Genomic DNA, 18,971 nt, shown 5'->3' with positions numbered 1-18,971 from the left:
TGCATATGGAATATGGCATACATATAGGGGCCCTAAGACACAGGAGAAGTAAGCCATTCGGCCCATCGAATCTTCGCTATTCAGTGAGATCATGATTGATCTGATGTGATAATCCTCAACCCCACTTTCCCTCCTTATCCCCAGAACCCTTGATTCCTGACTGATTAAAAACCTATCTCAGCCTTGAACCCACTTAACAACCCAGCCGTGACAGCTTTCTGTGACGGATTTCCTACTTATCCCTGCCTTAAATGCCGACCCCTAGTTCTGAGATTATGCTCTCTGGGCCTTGACTATCCCACAGAGGGAAACAAGGAAACAACCGCTCAGCCCCCTGAGAATCCTCTGTGTCTTCAAGGTTTGCTTCAGTCTTTCCCCATTTAAATAATACTCAGCTTCCTTTATATTCCCTACTAAATTACATAACCTCACACTTTTCCACATTGTATTCCATCTGCCTCTTTTTTGCCCTTTTTCCTAGCCTGTCCAAGTCCTTCTGCAGCCCCATGCTTCCTCAATTCTACCTGTCCTTCTGCATATCCTTGTATCATCTGCAAACATAAGCTGATGATCCTGGAAAATTTCACTTGTGAGTAGTTATTGATATGGGACACTTGAATTTGAAAATGATCTATGCGTCATCAAAGATTTAAGGATGAGATTGAAATGGGTAACTTATATCCAAATGCATCAATAAAAATTCAATAAATGGCAGATAGATTAGAATTTTTATTTAATGGACCCTCTTTAATACACATACAATGTTGTCAGTTAATTTTTTTATCACCATTTTGTGGCAAATATACATCAAGATGTGCATTTTTACATCAAGCATTTATTAGCAGCTATAGTTAGCAATATCAGATAAAATCATCCCAATATTTTTTTATGTAATCATTAATTCATTGTCCCTTCTTGTGGAAGGGAAGTCAATGTGAGGATTGGTTGGCTGCTTAGAGAATGCATCAATATTAGATGCTATTAAAGAAAAGGCACTTGCTAAAGCATGCTGGGAATATTTGACCATATTTTAGGACTGCTTTTGAACAAAACATGGAAGGTCAGGTAACATAAACAAAATACTGCTTAATATTTTGTACTCGGCCTTATCATGAAAACACGTTGTTCTCCCCAAAGTCAGCAAAATGCATATGAGAGTTGTTTTTAGCCAAATGGGAAGAACGTACGTATTTCATCTTATGTATGTTCCCAAGGTTTGTTTAAAATAAACATAGTCAGTCAGGTGCTGTTTTCTTTAGAGCTGTTTATTTCACACTATGAAGATAATGGTTTTCTTCTATATAATTCAGAGTACTGTGGAATGGCTATTTAGCCTACTCCAGCCCTCTCCACAATATCGTGTCAAATAAAAATTCCTGAAACGAAGCTCAAACCCTCAGTCTATTATTCCCACGACACTTCAAATGTCATTATTAATTAATAGCTAAGCTCATTATAAATTTTCTTCACAATTATAAAGTAACACCCATTTCACAGTATATAATACCATCATTGACTTTATTCACTATCAGATTTGCATACATCCTGACTATTTCCTTGTGCTGCTGAAATCTTGGTCATTTCTTCTTTCAACACCTCCTTCCTTAGGGTTTCTAATACCCCCAGAATAAACAAAAATAATATTAATCACATTATTTAAAGAGTGCATTAATGATTTTTACTGGTTTTAAAACTATACCAGGAGCTTTTAAAAGCAGATACTAAAATTATCAAGACCAAAATAATATGCCAGCAAGTGAGATAGAGTTTGTCCAGCTTATAAAAGTAGAGAGTTATCATTCTCAATGGCTTATCGATTGATATTGTTCTCATTGGGAATATACATGAATGACCATGACTTTATTTTTCATTTTATATTTTTAGCAATTTCATTTCATTGTTCCGCACTTTTTTCACAAGCTTTGCTCTCAAAGAATTGAAGGGGTACGTGCTTAAAATATTAAATATTTTCACTTTTCAATCTCTGTATTAGATTACCGTCCAAAGTTCCCAGGTGAGATTGCTGACATTCAAAATAACGTTGATGCAATAGGAACCCCAATATAATGCCTTAAAATCCAACAGCAGAAAATATAGTTCAGGCTAACATTATCACAGTGGAACTCCAGCATCATGTTATAGAGTTTTTGAAATGCTCCTAATGGGGCAACATGCAATTTCAGCATGGTTTTGGAACATTTACAACCAAACCCAGTTGTGCTGTCAGGTGGTGAGATTTCTGTTGTGCCAAATCAAGTTATAATGGTGGAATTTTCAGATTCTGTCCCAAATTGTACCGCATCTTTTGGATGTCCTCCATTGTCCCCAAAATCTCAGGTCCTAATTGACTCTGGATTCTTTGGAAATTGAATAAAACTTCTGTATGTGGTTGGACAGTACATTTGAAAGAAATGTTCAATTAATGATCCACTTCCGGCAATTACTTTTTTCGTCATGCCAGAATTCATATAGTTCCAGACATGCGCTCCATATGTACCTGAGAAGAAGCTCTCTATATCCTCCTTTTTCCAGGAATCAAAATAACGTGTCCAGCTTGGATAGGGGATTGGAGCGAACCGTCTTTGATTACACACGGTGATTCCATTGCATTCCTCTACAGCGAGTTTGTCTGTGTCATTAAACTTGCACCATCGCCTCAGAACACGGGTTATCAGTTTAGGACCTTGATGACCCCAAATGTGCCCTATATAATTGGCGACAAAATCTTTCATGCACTCCAACACAAACTGATGATGTTTGATATGAAATCCAAATGCTGCATTGCCTAAACTTGTGTCATGTTCCAAAGTGGTAAAATTGGCAATTGGCAAAGGCTTTATTGATATAATGTCAGTATCCAGGTAGATGCCACCGTATTTCCATACCAGAGCGATCCTGCAGCCATCAGCAAGGACATGGATCCAATATTTTTCCAATTCTGGATTCACCTATGATACAATAGACAATGCCAAATTCAATCTATGATGCTCCCTTTCAGCATATTCACACTGTCCATGTGCCTTCTCATTTTTTTCCCCATTCGTTCATGTGGGTGTCGCTGGCCAGCATTTATTGCCCATCCCTGAGGGCATTTAAGAGTCAACCACATTTCTCTCGCTCTGGAGTCATATGGAGGCCAGACCAGGTAAGGATGTTTGATTTCCTTCCCAAAAGAGCATTAGTAAACCATATGCGTTTTTACGACAATCGTGGTTTTGTGGTCATCATTAGTCCAAAGATGTGCAGGTTAGATGTTGTTTGGGCCATGCTAAATTGCTCCTTCGTGCCCAAAGGTTAGGTGGAGTCACAGGGATAGGGTGGGGTAGTGAGTCTAGGTAGAGTGCTCTTTCAGAGGGTCAGTGCAGGTTCGATGGGCCGCACAGCCACCTTCTGCACTGTAGAGTTTCTATGATTAGACTTTGAAGAATCATTTTTACAATTAAGGGGCAATTTAGCGTGGCCAATCCACCTGCCCTGCAGGTGTTGTGGGGGTGAGACCCACACAAACATGGGGAGAATGTGCAAACTCTACTCGGACGGTGACCCGGGGCTGGGATCGAACCTGGGTGTTTGGTACCGTGAGGCAGCAGTGCTAACCACTGCGCCACCGTTCTGCCCTATGATGAGACGTTTAATTCCAGATTTTTATTGACTTCAAATTTCAAATCTGCCATGGTGTGATTCAAAGCCGTGACCCCAGAGTATGACCCTGGGTCTCTTGGATTACCAGTACCAGGTACAATACCACTATGCCACAGTGTCTTGCAGTTAAGGTACTTCTCAGTCAGTTTGCAGAAGCTCCACATATTTCCCTAAGGTCATCTTTAATAAAAAGTGGGGGAGGTTTTATATTGGTTTGTTCCACAATGGCTTTTCCCAGAAGTACTCTGGGTATGAATGGTTTCCCAGCCACGACATGGCACAATGTACGGCATAGAAAGTGTTTGTGAGGAAAGCGAGAAAGAAATTGTCCTCTGAGACCATGCTAGAAATGGGGAAATAGATGGAGATGTACCACATTTGGAAGGATGAGATCATAGCTATCACTGAAACATGGCTGAAAGGGCAGGAATCAAAGCTCAGCGTTCCTGGTTCTAGGATTTCCAATGACTGAGGGATATAGAAATGCAGGGAGGGACCATGGGTGCTGAACTGAGCAACAAGAAAGGGATAGTTACACAACTGGTAATATACTTTGGAGCTTCAAATACTTGGAAAGAGATTGAAGAGCAGAAATATTTAGACTAGCTGCTGCAACAATGAATCTGGAAGATCTCAATGACCTGTTATTAACACAAATTAATTCAGACTAAAGGTAATCAAAAGTGCAGTATTCTGAAAATGTATTCAGAATATGTTTAGTCTGTACCTAATAGGCCCATCCAGAAAATCTTCTGTATTTGTTTTAAGAAATGCAGTTGGGTAGTTTGAAGTTTTATCAGTGAGAGAATATTTGGTGGCAGTGGTCAGTTTAATTTTTTAAAAATAAATTTGGATGTACCCAATTCATTTTTTCCAAATAAGGGACAATTTAGCATGTTCAGTTTACCTACCTTGCACATCTTTGGATTGTGGGGGCAAAACCCACGCAAACACGGGGAGAATGTGCAAAATCCACACAGACAGTGACCCAGAGCCGGGATTGAACCTGGGTCCTCGGCGCCGTGAGACTGCAGTGCTAACCCACTGCACCACCGTGCTGCCATATGATCAGTTTAATTTAACCTAGTATGGAAAAGGGACAATAACAGTCCAAGAGAACAATATTAAATTATCAAAGGACCTGATTTACGAAGCTGAGAATTGAGCTGGCAACAGTAATGTGGAATCAGTAGAGCTGCGGCACAATAGCACAGTGATTAGCACTGTTGCTTCACAGCACTAGGGTCCCAGGTTCGATTCCCGGCTGGGTCACTGTCTGTGCGGAGTCTCCACATTAACCCTGTGTCTGCGTGGGTTTGCTCCGGGTGCTCCGGTTTCCTCCCACAGTCCAAAGATGTGCAGATTAGGTGGATTGACCATGGTAGATTGCCCTTAGTGTCCCAAAAAGGTTAGGTAGGGTTACTGGGTTATGGGGACAGGGTGGAGGCTCAGATAGGGTGCCTTTTCCAAGGGCTGGTGCAGACTCGATGGGCCGAATGGCCTCCTTATGCACTGTAAATTCAATGAAATCTATGAAATAGCAACCTGATGGTAAATTAGTGTCAATGGAGTAGCAGATACTGAGTGAGAAGTTAGAAAAGGTTCAGAACAAATATCTTCCCAGAGAGAGAATGGTTGGGGCTCCCAGATCTAAATTCCCCATGGTATCACAGAATGGACAGAGCAGGCGAAGGCAAAACCAACAGCTTATGTCAGTGCACAGCAACACAAAGCCTTCGGCAATATAAAAATGCAGCAGTGAAAGCTCAATAGGGAAAGCAACAAGAGGGCAAGAAAAAAAATGACAAAGTAAAATCATTGTAGTTAAGGAGGAGGAATGTATGTTATTGGATAGAATAAATACTGAGAAAGGAAACATTAGGGGATTTATCATCTTTGAAAGTGAATAAATGACAAGACCTGGAAAAAATCAATCCCAACCTTTGAAGAAACCAAACTCTGAAGAAGAGTCATACGGACTTGAAATATTAACTATGGGCACGATTTGAATCCCGCGTCAAGTGCATTTAGCAGGGTATTTCCAAACACTCGCAGCACCGAGAAAGACCACAGTATTGAATGGGACATTGTTGCAATCCGGGGCCACAGCTGGGAACACCCCGCCTAGGCCACACTTAGCCCCGTTTCCTGCATTGAGGAGCTTCACTCGCCAGAATTCTTCAGTGCAGGACGAGATAAATAGTGTCCCGATCTCTCAGCCACTCCTGACGCGACCTCCAGACCCCCCAAAGCCCCGACTCGCCTATATGGGCGTCCCCAGGGCCCCTCCCTGCACCCCATCTCACAAGGGCAGGGCACCCCCGGCGTGGTAAAAATACCAGCCTGGCACCCTGGCAATGTCCCTTCCAGCATGTTAGTGCTACCCAGGCCCCTTGGCAGTGCCAGGCCAACATCAGATGGCACAGCCATAGTGCCAGGCTAGCATTTTTCCCACACTGGGTATCTTGCCCAGGGGAGCCCTGCCTGTGTGATTGCAGTACACTTACTGCTCTACATGATGTGGTTGATGTTTGTAACCGTTGGGGTTTCAGCACTTAGGGAGATGAATGAATCAAGGCTGCAGCTATTTTTTGGAAGCTGTCAATCACAGCCCACTGCGAGAAATTAATGAATGGTTTGCAATTACAGGATTTGAGGTACTTGGTGCTTCCACAAAAGTGTTACAGTTGTAATTTGTTTCATTGCCCCTGTCTAGCATCCAGACAGGGGTTTCTTTACTGGAGGGGAGGGGGTGGGGGAAGCCCTTTAGTCAAGGGGTCCCTGTGGCGGGTTCCTTTTGTTAGGGGGTCTTTGTGCGGATCCCTTTAGTTAGGGGGCCCTGGGGGAGTCTCCCTATCAAGGGGTCTCTTGGAACATTCTCCCATTTTGAACATCTGTGTGGGGGCAGGTGGCGAGGGGGGTTGTCCGGTAGAGGAGCGATGGGCAGGTCGTGGATTGTGGTGGGGGTGAGGAGGATGGCCCTTGGATTCTCTTTGGGGCATCTCCGTTAAGGTGTTACCCCCTTGTCCCACCAGGAGGTCCGCCACGTTAGTTTCATGTTTGGTGAGACCTGTTGTAATCCCTTCCCACGTGATTCCAAGCTCAGGGGGCCGGAGAATCGTGGAGGGCTGGAGAATAGGGCCCATTAAGTGGATACAAATGGCATTCATTTATATCCTCTCTCTGTCGTACAAACACAAACTTCGATCCTGCCGCCAGGGAGGGAGCATTGCGTTCGGATTGGCGCCTGCTGTCGCCCAGCGCTGATCTCGGTTTTTGATTCACTGCCGCATCGGGGACTCGCAGCAGCCAACATCTGAGCACCCAGGGAATGAGACAGAGCTGCGGGGACATGTCCACAGCCGCAGGGTGGATGAGTACAATGGGGAGGGACCAATGGCGGACCAGGTGACGTTACGTCCTGGTGTCTGGGGTGCAGGGTCTGGGGTCTGGTGAGTGGGCCCGCTGCGACTGGGGGTGCGTGGATAGGACTTTCCAGGTGGGGGAAGGGGGGAAAATCAATGGGGTAAAAGTGGCTCCTGGACCGCTTTTTGTCAAACACTCGCTCCTAATTCCTTACAGATATTGAATGGTATGGACAGTATTTTGGACTCCACAGAACTTGGCCTAGTCATGCTGCTGCTAGGCCGGATGGCCAGACGCCGGTGTCGGCAACAGCAGCATAGTCTGCATTTACTCGAGGTGGCGGCCCATGTGTCGGACCCCGCCCCACACCCTGAGGACCCGGCCGCCCATCAGGCCAGGGAGACACCCAGAGGGGGAGGCCCACCATGGCCAAGGGTGGTGTAGCCATCTGGGATGGCCACATCCCGATTACAAAATGGACACTTTGCAAAGAATGCAGGGAAAATGGACAATGCTGAGAAAGCAAGCAGGTGCAAGGTTTGTCTGTTGATTGGAGCTGTAGCTCCGAGACAAGACTGATACTGCAAAGCCATTACCATACTAATGAGCCATCTCCAGGGACAAAAGAGTAACATTTAGGTAAACGATACTAAGGCAGACACCCCGGCGCCAGAGAAGACTAGAACAAAGCAGGCCAACGGCCACCTAGGACACGCCCAGCAATCAGGGCACCCACCACTTTATTGGTCGAGATCGATATCGATGATCAAGATGCGGTCCAATTAATTGGGGCCAAGTTCAAGGCCCTCCCAAAAGCGTGCAAAGCCCCTTTTGGGTATAAGAAGAAGCCCCCAAGAGAGAATCGCTCTCTTGGCCTTGGCTCTCAGCGAGGAACGACCTGCCTAGCAGCTGAACCAGAACAAGTAAGTCCAAAGTCAATGCACACTACGAGACAGATGCCCCTAGCTACTCTTCCGTACCAGCTCGACCCCAGCAGCCTCAGAACCGGACAACGGCCATTGTTCCTCTGACTGAGTGGGCACCCGAAGCTAAGTATAGGCTTTAGTGGTAGTGAGAGTTTAGTTGGTAGAGTTTTGTGCATGAGTATAATTGACTGTGTGTGTAAACAAATGAGCATTGATTTCGAACTTACTAACTGGTGTATCGAGTCTTTGATCAGTATTCGGTTTTGAAACTTGTGACAGTATCGAAAGATACCTGGCGACTCTTGAGCAAACGTAATCAGAATTAAGGAAGGCGACCATATTAACCGCTATAAACAGAGCCAATTAAGGAGAGAACACAACGAGCAACAGTGTACAGGTGTTGCTGGTCGGCTAAACAGATGATGGACAGCACGTGCCGCACGAGACACCGCCTCAACAAGAGACAGTACGGCACCTTTGTCATGTCCTCGCAGACTTGGCACCATGTGGGTGAGGAGGACACCTGCTCCTGGTGTCCATCAAGGGAATACTACTACTACTAATAATAATCTTTATTGTTGCAAGTAGGCTTGCATTAATATTGCAATGAAGTTACTGTGAAAACCCCCAAATTAGGGTTACATTCCGGCGCCTGTTCGGGTACACAGAGGGATATTTCAGAATGTCCAAATTACCTAACGCACGTCTTTCGGGACTTGTGGGAGGAAACCAGAGCACCCAGAGGAAACCCACGCAGACACAGGGAAAACTTACAGACTCCACACAGATAGCGACCCAAGTCGGGAATCAAACCTGGGACCCTGGAACTGTAAAGCAAAAATGCTAACAACTTTGCCACCGTGCTGCCCATAAGTCATTGCAGAGCTGGGCCAAGGTTCGGAGGTCGGCCCTCATTGTGGAAGAAAGTAACAGAGGCATCGTACTGGTTGCGCTTAAAGGTGCTTCTTTTTAAATAAAATTCAGAGTACCCAATTCTTTTTTTTCCAATTAAGTAACAATTCAGCGTGGCCAATCCACCTATCCTGCACATCTTTGGGCTGCAGGGTGAAACCCACGTACAAATGTGCAAACTCCAAACAGGCCGTGACCCCTGGCCAGGATCGAACCCGGGTCCGCGGCACCGTGAGGCAGCAGTGCTAACCAATGTGTCACCGTGCTGCCCCCCCCTCCCCCCGGTGCTCCCCACTGATCAGAGGGGCTGAATTAAGGGGAGCTGGTGTCCACTATCCCCACTCCATGTGGCGGGTCCAGGTTGACACCCAACCCTTTTCCTCGTGGTCGCTGCCCATATGGCCCCAGATTTCACCTCAGGATGGAGGGGCAGTAGTTTCGAGCCCCGGTGTTGACGCTCTTGGCGATGCTCCTCAGTAATTGGGCCATGCACTGCAGTGCCCGCAGCACCACATCAAGTTCAGCCTGGTACTGGGTCACATCCCCCAGCGAGTCAGACATTCTGCCAAGATCCTCAGCCATGGCCGTCACCGACTGCGCAATGCTTTGGACACCTTCTCTCATGCTGCCGATGTCGTGCACCGGGCTCTCCACTGAGGTCGCCACCCTAACAGTGTTGGCCTCGGTGCCATGCATTGTTGGCGTCATCTCCTGTGCCCGTCGCCTCTGTTACTCCTCCAATCGGCTATGGATCTGCTGGAGTGTTGCTGACATCTCCCTCTGAATGTCCCGGCCGCTCCCTATCGTCTCTATCAGCTCCGGGTAACCCTGTTCCAGAGGCTCAGCATCAGGCTGGGACCCAGCTGGGTCCTGGGATCCAGCCACCCTATGAATGCTGTCTTGCCTCGGAATTCCTGCCTCCATCTGATGTACATCATCAGCAGTGTGGTGATCACCAGATTGTGTCCCAGAAGCCTATTCACTAACATTTCCCACCGAGAAGTGTGGATCTGCGTTGGTTGAGGGTGCGGATGACAGCTGTGGCGCATCAATCCTGGCATCCTCGGAGCTCTCCTCCGAGGTGTTCTGCTGGGATGCTGGGCAGGGCACCATTCGGGATGGGCTGGGACCGTCGGCTGGAGGACCTGTGGGAGAATGGACATGTGGTCAGTGGGAGGCATGGGTCAGTCAGTATTGCAATGACTACTCAAGTTTGGCACGTCCAGGGCTGCACGGTGGCGCAGTGGGTTAGCCCTGCGGCCTCACGGAGCCGAGGTCCCAGGTTCGATCCCGGCTCTGGGTCACTGTCCATGTGGAGTTTGCATATTCTCCCCGCGTTTGCGTGGATTTCGCCCCCACAACCCAAAGATGTGCAGAGTAGGTGGATTGGCCATGCTAAATTGCCCCTTAATTGGAAAAAAATGAATTGGGTACTCTAAATTTATTTTTAAAAAGTTTGGCAGGTCCTCAGGTGGTGCCCGGTGGATCCTCATCTCTGCAGCTTCCGCCAGCCTCCGTGTTGGTGACCCCTCTGTCCTCGGCCACACCGGTCACCTCCAGGGTACTCTCCTCGAAGGTGGTGAGAATCCCTGTGTCAGCATGCCTTCATCAGTTTGGGCCCTCTCCTGTCAATTGTGGGAGAGTTTCTCCTGTGGAGCCACAGAGGGCATCGTTAGTCAGATGCATGGGTCACAGTGAGGGGAGGGGGAGGTGTGAAGGAAGGGTTGTGGGGGGGGGTTTCAAGGGAGAGGGGGCATTTGAGGGTTGGGGGGCACATGGAGGGTTGGGGAGGGAGATGGATGCTCCTGTGGGGGTGGAAAGGTCTCGGGGGGGGGGGGGGAGGAATGTGTGGGTGAGGGGAGGGGTTGGTGTCAAGTCACTCGCACTGCCCGGTGTAGGTTCTTACGGCAGTGGAGGCCAGTCCTCCTGATCACACTCCCCGAACTTACAGCCACCACCACCGCATCCCAGGAAGCACTGGCTGCCCTGTGGCTCACCTTCTGAGACCCTTGGGGGAACAGGACATCCCTTCTGGTCTCCACTGTATCAAGGAGCCTCCCCAGGTCTGCATCCCCGAATCTTGGGGTCAGTCTTCTCGGCATTGAGTGGGGCTGGCTGTGTGAGTGCAGTTTAAGTGCTGCTTGACTTTTCTCGCTGGGGGCTGGCGTGCGCGTTCCCGGCGAATCGGCTGGCGGGCCTTCATTTGCGGCGAGAAGCCTGTGGGGCCTCGTTAAGTGGACCAATTAACGTTGAATAGCCATGCTGGTTTCGCTGGGTTGAGCACTGGGAAGCTTGCTGCAGTTCCTGCTTGCTAACACGCTTAGAAATCTTTCCGGAGAATCGCGCCCTTAGACTCGGAAATAGAGAATCCCACCCAGTGCCTTTAGACTTGTCTTTTTAACATTTCTACACATGATCTTTTGTACTGTGGCCCTATTTGTTCCAAGCCTTTATTCCCTCTACCTTCCATTTTTGTTTCTACTTTCCGTCTTTCATTTCTGTCTTTGGTTCCCTCCCTTGTGTCTCCCTGGTTTCTCATTCTGGAATGTGGAATTCTCAGTCAATGGCCATTTTACACATTTAAAATTAAACACGGGAGCAAAGTAAAATGAGGACATAGGAGCAGGGTTTGGCCATTTGGCCCCTTGAGCCTATTCTGTCATTTAATGAGATAATGGCTGATCTTCTTCCACAACACAATTTTTCTCCCCTATCCCCATAATCCTTTAATGCCATTGCTTTATGCAGAGTTCCAGGCAAGCGACCACTCGGAAGGTACTCAAATATTTATTCCACCTATTAGATTGCACCTCCTACTCACCGAAGGGTCTCCCGTGCCGGCCCGCACTTGGGCGGGGTATTTATGTCCCAGAGGCCCCTGGATTAAGGGGGTAGTTCCACACCCCTCATCTAGATAGATCGTACTCAGGTGAGGCCCTCTGGACTCTGAGGTTGCAGATCCCTTGGCCTCCTGTAGGGTTATAACAGTATATATTCATATATTGACTTCTACTTTGAATATCCTCAATATCTGAATCTCCATAGCCCATCGGGGTGAGATTTATCCAGTGATTGAAGAAATTCCTCCTCATCTTAACCCTAAATGACCTACCTTTTATTCTGAGGCCGTGTCCTATGTCCCACCACCAGTTGGAACATTCTTCTTGCATCTACACTGCCGAACCCTGGAGGAATTGTGTGCCTAATGTCTGCCACAGGGAAATGGCTAGAATCCATTACAAAGGAGGTTAGAGCAGGATATTTAGAATATCACATTGGGATCAGGCAGAGTCAACATGGTGTTGTCAAAGGGAAATCACGATGAACCAGTTCATTAGAGTTCTTTGTGGCAGTAACAAGCGAGGTTTGGTTGGCGCAGGTGTGAACCGGTCTGGTTCGACAGGCCGCTCGGCCCATCCAGGCCGGAGAATCGCCGCTCGACTGGAGCGGCGATTCTCCGAGCGGCCTGTCGCAAAACGCGACACGCCATTTTTGGGGGCGTGGGAGAATCGCGTGCGGGTGCCAGGGCGGCGTGACGTGGCGGATTCGCCCGGCACTCCCACGAGTCTCCCACCCGGTGGGGTCGAAGAATCGCGCCCAAGGTCTTGTACAACAGCTCTTTATTTAAAAAGGGTAGAATGATGGTCAAAGCAATTCAGAGAAGGTTCGCATGACTTATTCCTGACATGAAGAATCAAACTGATTGGACACACACCCAGTGAATTTTTGTAGAAGGAGAGGTGATCTTAGAACATAGAACAGTACAGCACAGAACAGACCCTTCGGCCCTAGATGTTGTGCCGAGCCTTGTTCGAAACCAAGATCAAGCTATCACACTCCCTCTCATTGTGGTGTGCTCCATGTGCCTATCCAATAACCTCTTGAAAGTTCCTAAAGTTTCCGACTCCACTACCACAGTAGGCAGTCCATTCCACACCCTAACCACTCTCTGAGTAAAAAACCTACCTCGGACATCCCTCCTATCTCCCACCCTAACCCTTATAGTTATGCCCCCTTGTAACAGCTACATCCACCCGAGGAAATAGTCTCTGAACGTCCACTCTTATCTATCCCCCTCATCATCTTATGAACCTCTATTAAGTCGCCTCTCATCTTCCTCCGTTCCAAAGAGAAAAGCCCTAGCTCCCTTAACCTTTCTTCATAAGACCCATCCTCCAAACCAGTCAGCATCCTGGTAAATCCCCTTTCCAATGCTTCCACATCCTATAGTGAGGTGACCAGAACTGCACTCGATACTCCAAATGTGGTCTCACCAGGGTCATGTACAGTTGCAGCATAACCCCACGACTCCTAAACACAAGCCCCCTGTTAATAAACGCTAACACACTATAGGCCTTCTTCATGGCTCTATCCACTGGGTGGCAACCTTCAGAGATCTGTGGACATGAACCCCAAGTCTCTCTGTTCCTCCACATTCCTCAGAACCCTGTCGTTGACCCTGTAATCCGCATTCAAATTTTTCCTACCAAAATGAATCACCTCGCACTTATCAGAGTTGAACTCTAACTGCCATTTTTTGGCCCAGTTCTGCATCCTATCAATGTCTCTTTGCAACCTACAACAGCCCTCCACCTTATCCACTACTCCACCAATCTTGGTGTCATCAGCAAATTTACTGACCCACCCTTCTTGTTGAAACATATATGATCCTGAGGGAACTTGATAGGTTGAATACTGAGAAGCTGTTCCTCTGGGCAGGTGTGACAACCCCACTTCCACTGCAAGTAAGTTCCAGGTGTGAAGGCCAATTATCCATCTTCCCACCTGGCCTCCACTTAAGTCCCCTAGGTGACCAATTAATCGTCACAAGGACCTCACACAACCTTTCCTTCAATTTTCCCAGCTCCAGGCAGACCTGAATCATGCAGCCTGAAAAGAACCATAGAATTCCTACAGCGTTGAAGGAGGCCATTCAGGCCATTGCATCGGCACCGACCCTCTGAAAGAGCACTCAACCCAAGCCCACTCCCCTGTCTATCCCCATAACCCCACCCATCCTGCACATCTTTGGAAACTAAGGGGCAATTTAGCACGGGCAATCTACCTAACCTGCACACTTTTGGACTGTGGGAGAAAACCATGGCACCCAGAGGAAACTCTCACAGACATGGGGAGGAAGTGCCAACTTCCCAGTCACAGACAGTCACCCAAGGCCGGAATTGAACTTGGGTCCTTGGTGCTGTGAGGCAGCAGTGCTAACCACTGTGCCACTGTGCTGGGTAAAACAGTGCAGGCTGCATGTCTGCTGGAGGATGGGCATCTCAATCTGCACTAATGTGTGCACAATCAATGGAATGCACGTGGGGTAGAAGAGTGGCCACCCACTGAAGGCCATCCCCCTGCACTTGCTGATGGTCGCCATGACCTCCACCCAGCCTGGCCCCCACCCAGCAAGACCACCTCTCTGCCAACAGCACTTGCCTGAGTCATGTTCTGGGGGGAGGGTTGCTGATGGCCCTCCTCTGAGTGTAAAATATATTGGCTTCAGATTGCATAGCAGCTCTTGGCGGATGGGAAGTCACCTTCCAGGGCCATCAGTCCATTTTATTTGTTTGTTTATTCATTTTTTTTTTTCAATTAAGGGACAATTTAGCGTGACCAATCCACCTACCCACACATCTTCTGGGTTGTGGGGGTGAGACCCATGCAGACATGGGGAGAATGTGCTAGCTCCACACAGACCATGACCTGGGGCCAGGATTGAACCTGGGTCCTCGCCGCCAGGAGGCAGCAGTGCTAACTACTGTGCCATTGTGCCACCTCAGCGCCCTCAGTCTTGGGGAAGACCAATTGCTATCAACTTAACTGCCTTATAGGCAGAAGTTATGATGAGACTTCCTCCTCAGAGACAACATGGGTGTCTCGCTGCTTTTTCAGATAGCAGGACAGACACTTGCTGAGAACAAAAGACTCTGCTCATTGATTCAAGCTAACCTATGGGGACAACACTGGACAGATGATATCATGTGTTAAGGACAATTAATGTAGTATAATTTTGAGACCCAAACAAAAAGTGTGATGGCTTTTTGATCCACAAGGGTCAGAAAACTGATTAAATCCATCTCAGGCATTCTGTTTTAGTGGTGATTGTCCATTTAGGGGTAATACAGCTCAGTGAAGGTCACCTGGCCTGGGTGAGAAGACGGGGAATCACCCCAGGGAGAGGAGTTTTCTCAAGCAGACGGATTCCAGAACCAGCTGCAGGCATGTTGCTGCTCATGTAGATCCTTGTAAATAAACCCTTTGTTGTTCACTACTGAAATCTCTGAAAGTGCATCATTACACTTCTATAAAGGAATACTGAACAAGCAGGATGAACGGATGAACAGCACTCGCGTGAGATACGGGGCCTCAGCAGGGACCGCACAGCTGAGATCACACATAGCCTTGTTTTGTGCATTGAGGAGCTCCATTCGCCAGAATTCCTCAGATCAGCAAGAGATCGGGATGCCATTTTTAAATGGGGTCCAGATCTCTGGCGACCCCGAAGTGACCTCCGCAAGCCCCAACGCACTATGGGAGGGTACCCTGGCTCCTCCAACACTCATGCAGGGCACCCCCAGCTGGATCACCAATGCATACAAAATGCCAGCTTGGTACCTTGGCAGTGCCAACCTAGCCCTTTGGCAGTGCCCCACCAGCTGGCAGTGCCACCTGGGCAACTTGTCAGTGTCAGGTTGGCACCAAGGCAGCACAGCCAAGGCCGCACAGAGCCCCGTTTTGTGCATTGAGTAGCTCCATTCGCCGGGCTTTCTCAGTGCAGCAAGAGATCGGGCCACCATTTTTTAAATGGCGTCTGGATCTCTGGATCCCCCCCAAGTCCCAAAGCACATGGGTGGGTCCCCTGGCCCCACCCCCTCATAGGCTGCCCCCAGCCAGATCACAACTGCACAAAATAATGCCAGCTTGGCAGTGCCAACCTGGCACCCTGGCAGTGCCCCTGCCACCTGGGCAGTGTCAGGATAACCAGGCGGCACCAGCAGTGCCAGGGTACAATCCTGCCCTAAGGGTATGCACCTCTGGCCCTCCGCTCCCCTGGGAAATTCCCACAAGTTCTGTTCCATCTGGTCCCCATTTGTGGAGATCACCACTGAACCACACTCAGCCAAGGAACCTGTGGCAAAGGAGATAGAGCCCATGCCTCGGTATCTCGGGAATATACACATTAAAGCGAGGCTAGCTATCTCACTTTAATATGAATGCTGAAAAATAAAATCCCACAATGGGCGGGATTGAGATCACAACGTGAGAGCCGGGTCAACCCTGGGAGCAGGGTCTCCCGGTTTCTATCGTCCACTCAGCGCCACGGCTAGTTACTTTTCGGGTACATGCCCCAAGAACCTAAAATGAGTAAAGGAAGGATATAAGGAGAGCCTTTGGCCCACATGGGCTGCTCGCCAATGGCGGAGACGAAAACACCGTCTATAAGGAAATAAAGTAGGGAACAGATAATGTGCAGAGAATCCTCCACAGACTAAGAAACTAATCATATCGTGGTTCTGTGAGCAGTACCATATAGTCGTGTCTGTCTGGATGCTGAATTTTCTATCAAATGTAGTTACCAAATGCTTTTAAACATAGATTAGACTTAATAAACTGATCAAAAAATAGCACTGTCCTTTATGTCAGTGGCTGGGTTTATTACTCCACTCAGTGCCTTGTTTAATCTGAGTCTCGCGGGATTAATGACAAAACCCTACAATTCACAACATTTCCACATTTATATTGCGTCATAAATGTTCAGCTGGATTCCCCGTTTCTGAGACTAGTGACTGGATTCTCCGATTCTGCGGCTATGTCGGATCCTCAGCCCGGTGGGGGTATAGCAGCCGCACCGCGTAAAGCCCCAGGCTTTACCTGTGGATGTGGCCACAGAATGGCCGGGTCCGTGCCGCGCATGCACAAGGTGGTGGCCTGAGGTGTCTGCGGCGTACAGCATAGCGCCGGCTGCGCAAGGACCCGGCCTGTCAAACACCGCCTCCCTGTAACCCCCCCCTTGCCACCCCCACCAGACCCTGCCAAAGCCCCCACTGCCAGCGGAACGGTTCCCCCCCCCCAACTGTAGCGGCGCTGGACAGAGTCCGCAGTTGCCACGCGAGGTCCACAAAAGTTGTGAGACACGTATCCCACGTCTTCAGGCACTTGGCCCATTGAGGTCGGAGCATCGGGGGAGGGCCTCAGGTGACGTCATGAGGCCATCGGCATGCGGCATATTCCTTGAGCATGCCGTTTTTGAGGGGGCAGAGCATTGGACAAACGGCTCCATCCCCGATTCCAGCATAAAAGTGAATTCTCCGACTGATCACCAAACGCGATTTTGGTGTCGGCGATCAGATTATCCAGCCCAAAGTGTTGACACCGACGCAGAATTCTTGGACTTTAACGACAGCAAAACTGGCGCCGAACCTGGATCGATTCGTGGAACACAATCGATTCCAGTGAAAAACGGTACGGGATTCGCCAGGTCCATGACTGACACTCAGCAAGTTGAAAAGCTGCAGCTGCATATACACATTACAAGCCCACACACTCATATCAGCCGACAAGATGGCACTGGCTGCGCTGGAGCACGCCCATAGAGATGTTGGGTTGGCCTGGGCCAGATGGCACTGGGGGTGCCCTTATACAATCCGTCGCCCTTAGTTCACAGTGGGCTGTTAGCGGCATGTGCAGCTGCCTTGCCGGTTGCGGCAATGGTGCTACGTGCCCGTCCATCTCGACCACATAGCCCACCTCCTGGCCACTCCCCCGCTACTTCCCCTGGCCCTAACAGAAGCCTCCCCCCCCCCCCCCCCCCCCCCAGCCAGCGTGACAACCGTCCGCAAACTATGGTGATGCTGGACACTTTCGGTACCCACTCTCTCTCAGCAGCCATGACGCCGATTTCCTGATTTTAAAGCACAAGTGAACCGTGCCGTCTGGAACTCGGCCCATTGGAGGCGGAGCATCGCAGAGGCTCTGGAAAATACCGGGCTGGCCCGCTAATGTCATATAAACGGTGTTTACTGTCTGTGCGTTCCAGATTGCATTGACGCTGCTGTCGAGGTGACAGAGAATTACGATTTAGCGTCAATTTGGCGTCCACCGTGATTTTAGCTTTGGATTCTATTCTCCACCCAATCGTGTTTCGTGATTTCGGCATCAGTCAATGGAGAATCCCGCCCGTTATTTTTCAAATAACCAGGAACAACAACTGTAGAAATTGGAAATGTTTTTCATAGTTGGTTACCTTTTGATACCACTTGTCCAAAGGAGTGTTTTCAAACAATTCAGTGACATTCATGGGTACAAGGACAACATTACTTATTGCAGACAGCAATGGAATGCCAGTATAATTAGGATGTGGATATTGTGATAACTTGCCACTGAATCCCTTCATGCAATAATAGACCTGTTTTTCTGGGTTTAAACGAGCAGCAGATTCCACTGAACACACCGCCAATGGTGATGGCTCAACTTTATCAGTTGTCTCCACAAATATTATGCCAGGCTCCATGATTTGTTCTGAAAAACCTGAGGCGGCTTTTGTTTTCACTTGAGTTATTTCCAAGATGCCGCTTTTAATGAACTGATAGGTGTCCATCTTGTACAATCTGAAAAGAATACTACAAACTATAAGGGTGAGAATGAGCAGGAACCACTTGGAACGGGATCCCATGGTGTGAATCTGAGCTGTTTCTTCAAAGGCTTCTGTGAAACATAAATATAGAGAATCTTTATTCAGTAACGAAGCGCCGTATTATTGATGTTTATACTGAAATCAACCAGGGTTTCATAAAATATATTTAACTATCACTTCATTAACGCCAGAACAAATGCAGTCAAAAGATAGTCCTCTCATGGGAGAGTGAGGCAGAGAGACCAGGAAATATTGGAGCTGTTCACCTAAAATCACGATTATAAATCCTTGAGAGGTGACCACATGCATCACTTCCTTCCACTTTGAGCACGGATCATTTTACAGATTAGATTAAGGCAAATCAAGTTAAGAGAGAGGTCAATAGTGATAGTGACAAACATTGAAGGTGACTTTTCAGAAGAAGCAGAATAGATGCATTCCAACAAATAAGAAAGATCCACTGGATGGACGCACCACCCATGGTT

General features: G+C 48.3%; 1 protein-coding gene across 1 annotated transcript; it reads right to left on the bottom strand.

Moving 5' to 3' along the window:
• Positions 1-709: 709 nt before the first annotated feature.
• On the bottom strand, positions 710-18,585 carry LOC119975457 (alpha-1,4-N-acetylglucosaminyltransferase-like). Its single transcript, XM_038815137.1, has 2 exons — positions 18,097-18,585; positions 710-2,948 (listed from the first exon to the last, which is right to left on the bottom strand). Exons 1-2 carry the CDS (start codon positions 18,523-18,525, stop codon positions 2,334-2,336), a joined length of 1,044 nt encoding a protein of 347 aa, XP_038671065.1. The 5' UTR covers positions 18,526-18,585; the 3' UTR covers positions 710-2,333.
• Between the last annotated feature and the right edge of the window lie 386 nt (positions 18,586-18,971).

The sequence above is a fragment of the Scyliorhinus canicula genome, chromosome 13, assembly GCF_902713615.1.
Source record: "Scyliorhinus canicula chromosome 13, sScyCan1.1, whole genome shotgun sequence".
Classification (NCBI taxonomy): Eukaryota; Metazoa; Chordata; class Chondrichthyes; order Carcharhiniformes; family Scyliorhinidae; genus Scyliorhinus; species Scyliorhinus canicula.
Note: the sequence above shows the minus strand (reverse complement) of the source record. Positions and strands in the feature narration are given on the sequence as shown.